Source organism: Stylophora pistillata, chromosome 3 (assembly GCF_964205215.1).
Source record: "Stylophora pistillata chromosome 3, jaStyPist1.2, whole genome shotgun sequence".
Classification (NCBI taxonomy): domain Eukaryota; kingdom Metazoa; phylum Cnidaria; class Anthozoa; order Scleractinia; family Pocilloporidae; genus Stylophora; species Stylophora pistillata.
In genome coordinates, this window is record NC_142521.1 from 18,602,501 (window position 1) to 18,611,627 (window position 9,127).

Genomic DNA, 9,127 nt, shown 5'->3' on the forward strand with positions numbered 1-9,127 from the left:
GGATAAATCTCAGTGTGTTTCTAGAATTGTGTTATTCATTATAGAGGAAAGGTATATATAAAAATATGATGAGAATAGTTATTAAAAAGGTTAAACAAACTTAAGGACTACACAGTTTATCAAAATGTGAGCATTGGTTTACATCCTTCCAGTTTTCCTCAGGAAGCAAACAACAGCATCTGCGATGAACACGAACATGGAGATAAATCCAAAAGCCTTCGAAGAAAGACAGTACAAACATGTAAGTTGTCGCGGCCATCTACGGAAGAAAATGGTTTAAAGATATTCGTTTTTCTTTAAACAGTGAGAACTGATAGAAGACCACGCCTTTCTCAAAACCCTGGTAAAAATCAAGGGTAAAGAAATTATCCTGATAAATTCAAAAATTGTTTTGAAATTTTGACCACCCTAAAAGTAAGCACACTTCTGGTAATCTTCCAAAATTTTATTTAGTCACTTGCTTTTTTCAACACGGGAATGAAATTCAAACTGATGAAAAATTCTAGATGTTTGTATAGCAAAGGAGTACCGGCTATACTCCTAATACTGTATGAAACATGATAATTCTCTATGTGGAATTTTTTTTCTCTTAGTGATGTATTTTGATTTCCGGCCATCTATTTGGAAAAAGGGTCTATTCCATGCCAAACACCATCTTCTTCATCATTTGTATTCATGTTTGACATCTTCAATCTTTGTATTGTAGAGTAAACTTAAACTTACCGCAGCGGCGCGTACTTTGTCAATCACCGAACCAGAGAAACCTGCTACATGGTCAGCTAACAAAGCAGAACTCAACAGAAGAAGAATTGCTGCTACAAGAGCGAAAACAAAAACCTAGAATGAAAAAATCACACTGTTATCGCATCTGATTTGATTTTCTTCATATTGAAGCTTTAACTTAAAGTTTCATTGCTCGATAACCCACTTTTGCTATCATTTTATGATGTCCTGTACACTTAATGTGATTGGAATACATGATATGTAGCAACGCAGCGGTCAAACGTCGGGCATGCGCAAGGGGAACAATTTTCACCGGCACCCATTCGAGACTCTTCGTACACAAGCTTATATATTCACCAATTTTGTTTTGAGCTTTACCAAAAAAGCTTATACGGTTTTCAAACACCGAACTTGGTTTTGACACTCAGAAACACGCCGCCTAGCCTTAAACGTTTTTATTTCATCCGAAATTTTGGCAAGGGTCAAGGTTCATTCATAATTCATGCATGCGACTAATTAACAATTATTCCACGAGCGCGCGTTGGATTGAGATGATAGATAGCCAACGAGGCGCGTAGCGCTGAGTTTGCTATAATCATCTCATATCCAACATGCGCGAGTGGAATAATTGTTTTATTAAAAACATTAAATTAAATTATTAAATTTTATTAAATTTTTTAGCTCCCTTTTAATTTTAAGCTGACGCCTACGCTTACCATATTTGTAGATTATGGCATATTGGCTCATATACCATACTGGCTAAGCCAATAAAAAGTCTTGACTCGCATTATCCAATGATCCAGTTTTTAATAATGACGGATAGAGGATATCACACGGTGGCGAGAAGATATGAATTTTATGTTCGAGTGGCAAGAACAAATACTGAACAGGTGAGCGCAGCGAACGAGTGAGATATTGACCACTCGTATTACATATGAAAGATACGAATCGAATATTTGTTGTTTGTTTGACTATCTATTTTACTGGAACAAATGGTAATGTCTTGTTACTGAACCCTGTATTCGGGACTTTTCTACTCACCGGGATGTTCCAGTCAATACTGAGGTTGATTTTTGATATGATATTGAATGCGAACAAGACAAATACGGCAATCACAAGAAGCCATGATGTTATAGTAACAAAAAGGAAAAAATTCATCCGGCCCCAGGTTCCTAAATAATCCACATCAGCGGCTAGGGCGAATGCTAACATCAGCGTGAACTGTAAAGATTTAGTTAAAACCCAAAATTAGCAAAAATGCTTATTGACACATTCAGGCACAGATTTACCGGCTCAAACTTGAAAGTCTTTGTAGCTTACAAAGTAAGGTAGGAAAGAGGGAAGTCAATTTGAGTGCGAACTCCGTTCGTTTGAATATAGTATATACCTGGCTGCGGTTGTTTTAACGGTGGGTATCAGTATTCACTAAACAGATCTCTATCCAGCGGACAGTGCAGCACGTCTTGCTGACACCTATCCCTTAGAATGTGATTTATTCGCAGGCCAGCGTTATCTGCCCTTGAAATAACTGGGCCTTGAGCAATAGGAGCATGCGATCAAGCAAAGGTAATATAAGGCAATGGCAGAAATCGAGCCAAGTGGCCCATCGATCTGACTAAAATATTGCCCGGTGTTCAAAGCTCAAAGTAACTGGGGCATTGCTTCTCATATCTACTTCCCTTGGGGGATCCCCTGTTTACCAGTATTTTGCAACGATTGCACCTAGCCCTTTGACCCCTAGGAGTGATTAACATCTAATTTCTCCTTACAGTAGCACACCTGAATCAAACGATAAAGTCACGAGAATAAAGAAAATAATCACCAACTCTTGATTTTTAACAAATTCTCCTTGTCAACACCTTAGGAAATACACGGAGGACAGTATGGAGAATATATTTACTGATGTAAGGGTGTAAGAGGTTAAGCCTTGAATTCAGAGTCTTTTCATTGTCCTCATGAGAGCCCCCTCCCCCCTTCCGGCACACGCTACAAATATGACTTAGCACACTAAACAGCAATACTTACAAATTCAACGATCTTCAGTATTCCAGGAATCGAGATGATGTACCCCATAGTTAGCTCGATACTCCCAGATCCATTTCCTCCGCTGCCGGATTTCTCCGCGGGGGCCTCGTCAGACCTGGTTGTGGTATCTGGGTTCTCTGGATCTGCCATCGTTTATCTGTGCTTCTAAAAAAAATTGAAAGATAAGACGTGTTTGCTGTTCGACTTTCTTGACCATAAACTAATGATTTGCCACGTGCTTTATATTTGAGGCTCTACCTCAATTGAAGAGCAACTTCATCCTACGTCAGGACACTAATAACTTGATTGATTGATTTATATATTTATTTATTGCTCCCGTTTGGAAGCGCCGGACGTTAACGAACACCTGGATGGCTTTTCGTTCACGTTAAATGACACTCAAAGCATTCATGTTTGCCCCACCACTGTTGGTAGGTTTAAGTTTACAACGAGACTGGCAGTTAACATCGTCAGACCTTTGGACACTTAGTGAATTCATTCACAGCAGCATAATGGTCAATGGCAACTAGCCAGTCAACACAAGATACGAGCTCTAAATAAATATTTACAAATTAACGTTATTCCGCCAGAAAAAAAAAACGGTAAACTGGGTTGCATATCCTCAAGGAATTTATGAATTTGGAAAATAATCAAGGGTTTGTTGAAACCTTTTTGTGCAAAACCCTGTGTTTCATGTTAACACTTTTAAAGTACACGTCGAGTGGATGCTTGCAGAACAACCTTAACAGTTTCGGTAACCAACCCACTCATAAATTAAATCATTACTCATCACTGAAAGAAAGCAAATTCAAGCCAGAAAAAGATCGAGAAACCACAAACAAAGACCCTGTCAAGTTATAAATGGATGAAAAGAAAATTAAAGATATCTATTGCTTTTAATTTTTCTTATAAAAAACAACTGCTTCCTGTTTCAGCCAGAACAGGGGGATGTTGTTTCAATATTCTTAACCAAGTGTGGCCCCCGCCGAGCTAAATTAAGAAAATCCTGGTAATAAAGGGCTCATAAAGGATACTTTTAACTTAGAAGTCACATGATTGGGCTTGAAACGAGCCACGAGAGGCTGATCAACTGGCAGCATTTTCTGAAGATTTCTTCTGATGTTTCAGGTAAGCAAATTATTAATGAACATTCCCACGATGAACGAGGATGGCGTGCAGCTAAGATCCCCGATCGGCTTTATTCCCTATTGACCCGGTTTTTTTCTTAACCAATTATTTAGAGTCGATATCTTACGTGACGTGTGCGTTATAAATAGGGCGAAGTTGAAATCCATAAGTGTTCTGTTGTCCTGCTTGCATGATGGACATAACTAATGCATTTAATTTCTACATAAGTTGGGTCATCACCTGAGTTAATAACACCACATTATCTAGTAATCCCCCCAACGACGCAGCACAACAATTTCTTTAGAAACTTACGTAGGTAGGTGAAAGAGGCTTTTTCATATAATTTACACGCATAGTCCAACAGATATAGCAGTCACTAGAACGAATCCGAAAATGAAATTTCTCCGAAAGGCAGGATAGGTTCGCCTACCTCCCAAGAAAGTTTCATTTTTTTCTAACTGAGAAACTCTTTGACATGGCTTAGCCGTGGATTATTATCAAATGACTTTTACTGATTCAAATGAATCTGCGAGAAACTTAATTTTGTTTATGATCTCTCGTATTAATTTGTATTGGACTCTAAATTTGAGGTCTATTAGATCTATATTGCTTTTAAAGTCCTTCGCTCCACCTTAAAAGAAGCAGGAGCGTTATAAATTACCCACGGTACACCAATATAAGACTAGCATTAATTACCCACGGTACACCAATATAAGACTAGCATGAATTTTAATTTTAATAATAAGTTCTTATATAGCGCATTAAAATTGAACTCTATGCGCTTTAATTACCCACGGTACACCAATATACGACTAGCATTAATATCAAATCAAGTACAATAAATTTTACTGGTTCAGTTAATAAATGACTCAATCAAATTTTTTAACGCTTAATTTCACCTAAACCACCTACGCTATCTTAATTTCATATAGGAGGTTTCTTTTGTTTAGTTTCTGCCGTTTGCCTCAAGTTGAATTTCAGTAGAACTTGAAACTTGTTTAAGAGGAGAAATTTGATGTTTGACATTTGAAGGATTAAAAAAACTCAGCGAATAAAGATATCACTGACGGTTCAAGTCATTTTTTAGGAAACGTGATGGAAATTTTCCGAAATATTTAGTCTTAGTACTGCTTTCTAAAACGTGTTGCAATGATATCACGATGTTTAATGTAATACGAAACCTTTTGTTTCGCACACTGACGGTCAAATTTAGGGAGCTGTCCTTTTTAAGATCTGTTCCTTGCGAACAATTGATTTCCGCCTTAAGACTTCTATCAATCGCAGCAGTCCCAAAATCGACAAAGCTGTAGATGTACATTGGAAAGATAGCAAATCACGTCTATTTTTGGCAGTTTACGAATAAAATGAGAAAATGCTGTTGGGCCCTCAGAACAGCAATGATTAGTATGCGTGAAAAATTTGTTGTTATTTTGCATATGCAAAATTACGAAAACGGTTTTAAATGTTAACCATCTGTTTCAGTTGCTGTGCATTATAGAATCGATAAACAATCCCGCTTCCAGATTGAGGGAAGTCTCAAAATGTTGATGTTTTGCGGAACTTTAAAATTTTGCCAGAACTTCTTGGAGTGCTTTCGATAGTCAGTTCTCGTAGCTATGAGTGACAATAGCCGCGGCGCCTTTTATATTTGTGAGATACAATGAATATATGAAGTTCATATATTTTCAACTGCGGTATTAGATACGTATGATGCACGATCCTCGCAGTAGATAGCGCTATTTATGCAATAGCGAAAATCAGACCTGAAAAAAATCAGGCCTGTACGGGACTCGAACCACTGACCTCTGCGATACTAGTGCAGCGCTCTACCAATTGAGCTAACAAGCCAACTGAGAGCAGGCCGTTAAGTTGATTCGTAATAAACCCGTGAAAGTTGAGATACAATGAATATATGAAGTTCATATATTTTCAACTGCGGTATTAGATACGTATGATGCACGATCCTCGCAGTAGATAGCGCTATTTATGCAATAGCGAAAATCAGACCTGAAAAAAATCAGGCCTGTACGGGACTCGAACCATTGACCTCTGCGATACTAGTGCAGCGCTCTACCAATTGAGCTAACAAGCCAACTGAGAGCAGGATTGCGTAAATAGCGCTATCTACTACTTTCACTTTAACCGTCAACTGCTGGAATACTGCTCTGTTTCACTGTAAGCTAATCAGTTTACGACCTGATTCATTAAAACTGGCGGTGGAAAAGAAGCCTGAATGTAAAACGTTAACAACCAAAGTAAGGTTGGTTCATTCAGTTAGCGACGCTTAATAATGAGGCGATGGCTCTCAAAAGATTTTTTTCAAATTACAACTTAACATTAAATCATTCAATGTGCAACGTTGCATGTAACTCTTACCCAAAGATATCCTCAATTTGAGCTTGAACGATTTTCCGAGCAAAGAGGAGCTGAAGGTTTTATGCTTACCAGAGCTGTCTGATGATATGGGCAATAATACCTCAAGCGTCACTTAAACAGCGTAAACAAAAGTGAACGCCTACTTTGCGGTTGATTCAACATCATTCAAAAACGTGACAAACTTAATGGTGTTGACAATGAGGAGTAGAAATAAGTGAGTTGGCAAACTTTTTACGGAAAGATTCTTGCTAGCAATGCACTATCACCTGAACAGCCCCTCCTATCTAAAATTTCCATCGTTTCTCATTTTGCATTCATGTCAGAGCTGTTAAGGGCTATCATTTTCGATGTTAGCCCTTAGCAGCAATTGAATATTTAAAATGTATTATTTGGTTCTGACGTTGAAAGAAAATGAAGACAACGTAAAAGAAAGAGGAACGAAATATACAGAAAACTAATTTCTTCCAAAGAGAATTAGAAATTTGATGCAACAGAAAAACATCCTGAAGAGCAAATACAAAAAAATCTTTTAATCAATTATTCATATCCATTGACAGCAATTGAGACAAACATAAGTTAACTGTAATTGTTTTTCGCATTTGACAAAAGCTATATTTCTTCATGATTTTAAAGTCAAATGTGGATTAAAAAATAAAACATAACTTGATTGAACTCGTTTAACAAGATTGATTCGAATAAAAAAAATTAGATCATTTCACAGGCAGCCCGCTCAAGGCCTGAAAACACAATTACAGAAATTGGTTGGCCAATAAGATCGCGTTACACTTCGCGTTACAGGTGTTCTAATTGTAATGCATATGCGAAGAAAAAAATAGGAGGGGGATTGGGAAGAGTTGCGACCAATCCTCCCTCAACATTTGCTTCAACATGCCCAACACTTTGTTGAACCAAATGTTCAGTGCGTTTGAAAAGGTCGTCCAACATTGTTGAAAACGCAAAAAAAAAAAAAATGTTAAAGGCTTGTTAAAAGCGTGTAGAATCAAGTTTAAATCGGTTTAAACTTGCATTCAATATCGATTCAACATTTCCTTTGTAAGGCCTTTGTAAGGCCTTTTAAAAGGCCTCTGCAAAACTTAGTTGAGTCCAACATTTGCCCAACATCGGTTCAACATTTGTGCAACATTTGCCCAACATTTGCCCAACATCTGTTCAACATTTGTTGAACGAGTGTTAGTCAAATGTTGAAACCGTTTAAAAGGGCCTTTAATGCTAAATTTCTTATCGCTCTGCTATCGTCGCCTTGGCTATTTAACACACGACTGTTTATTTTTGAACGGTCTAGACTAATATTCAGTTAACTGAAAATCTAATGACTGAGATTAAACTGCGAAAAAATCCTTTGAAAATGAATTGTTAGTCCCAAGTAGACCTCATCTTGGGCATATTTTGTTTAAGTTTTCACGAAAATTCTTAGGGTATTTTGACTGGAAATTATAATTATCTTTGGAGGGAAATTACCTAATCTTTTAAAACTTCTCTTTATTCAGAGTCAGCGTTACCCGGTAATCGAGGGCGCACAATTATAGCGATCACAAGAAGCCATGACGTCACAGTAACAAGGAGGAAAAAATTATTCAGTCGAGATGGGCCCGGGTAATTGACATCTGCAGCGATAGGAAAATAATATCATCTGTGTGCAATGTCGGAAAGAGAAGAAAAAATATTTGATGGTAGAGTATGTTCTTAAAACGTCGCAACGTCTACCTTAATATTCATGTATTTGACAAAAGAATGTCATGCAAATATTTACTCAGTTCAATCAGTGCGCCCACGACTGGAACAAATATGACATCAATCACCACTGCCACTAGAAGAAAATTAGTTTTCATAAAGTCAGCTAAGACTAAACTTTGAATGACAAAAATTAAATGAGCGCATGGCTATTCGATTATCGATTTACAGTATAAGCATACCCGGATTCTGTAGGTTTCCTGATCATGATGACGTTAGTGTAGGGAAGGGGCAAAATTCATGAGTTTCACAAGCGAATCCAGGTGAAAATACCCTCCCCCCCCCGACCCCTGAAGACGAATTTGCCTCACCCCTTGAAAAATACCTCAAAATAAGTTCCCGGAGGTCAGAAAAAGGGAGAAAACTGCTGAAGAACGAGCAAAGAAAGGAAAATATCACAATACGCTGAAAAACACGTTCTGTGGTGGAGGTGGGTAAGGGAGGGAGAGCATGCCATGGTATCCATTACCAAAATCTCTTGGAACAAGGCAATGGGACAATATACAGGTTGGGTCGGCGGATCTAATCGTAGGAGTTGAAAACTTTGTTGTCGGTCTGACTGCCATGTCTCTCGGCCAAGAAAGTCGTTGCAATTTAAGGGGCGGAGACTTCGAGGGGAGAAGTGTGCTCCATTATGCTAACGTGAGCTGATATGTCGAGTATTTCTCAGGAAAAAGAGCTAAAAAAAATAACCTATTTAAAAAGATTCCAATTTTATTACAAGAAGAAAGGTGTTTTTATTTTTCATGTGAGAAAATTACACTCAAGTTAGTTATAATCAATTACAAGTCTGGTGTTTCACATTTTAGGTTTTGAACATACAGTCGGCGACTTAATTGTTGACGCATTGACCCCCTTAACTACCTACTCGCTCCGTTCTCCCAAACACAACGTTGTATCGTGATTCCGTGAGCTTTAAGCTACAAACGGGCAGCATTAAATGGGGAAGGAGTCATGTTCACGATTTATAGCAGGTATCGCCTGGTGCAAAAAGTAGTGTTATTCTATACAAAAAAAGAACTGTTCAAACATAATTAGTCAACTTTTTTTTTTCAGGTGAAAATATGATTTTAAAAGCACAACAAATCAGATGAAACACTTTTAAACACAAATAAAGGGCTAA

The 9,127-nt window shown here is 37.7% G+C and overlaps 1 protein-coding gene across 3 annotated transcripts in view; it reads right to left on the bottom strand.

The window, feature by feature from the left end:
• Positions 1–6,548, bottom strand: part of LOC111333498 (plasmolipin) — an 8,785-nt gene extending 2,237 nt beyond the window's left edge. Inside the window, exons 1-5 of one of the 3 annotated variants that reach the window (XM_088753819.1) lie at positions 6,253–6,548; positions 2,749–2,910; positions 1,765–1,944; positions 724–837; positions 1–259 (exon numbers count right to left, since the gene is read on the bottom strand). The exon at positions 1–259 is cut by the window's left edge and continues 2,237 nt beyond it. In XM_088753819.1, the coding sequence (XP_088609945.1) occupies positions 101–259; positions 724–837; positions 1,765–1,944; positions 2,749–2,898 (603 nt within the window). In that variant the 5' untranslated portion in view covers positions 2,899–2,910; positions 6,253–6,548 and the 3' untranslated portion in view covers positions 1–100. Of the gene's footprint in view, positions 260–723; positions 838–1,764; positions 1,945–2,748; positions 2,914–6,252 lie in introns of all 3 variants that reach the window. The other 2 variants (XM_088753818.1, XM_022939089.2) reach the window with 2 other exon arrangements.
• Between the last annotated feature and the right edge of the window lie 2,579 nt (positions 6,549–9,127).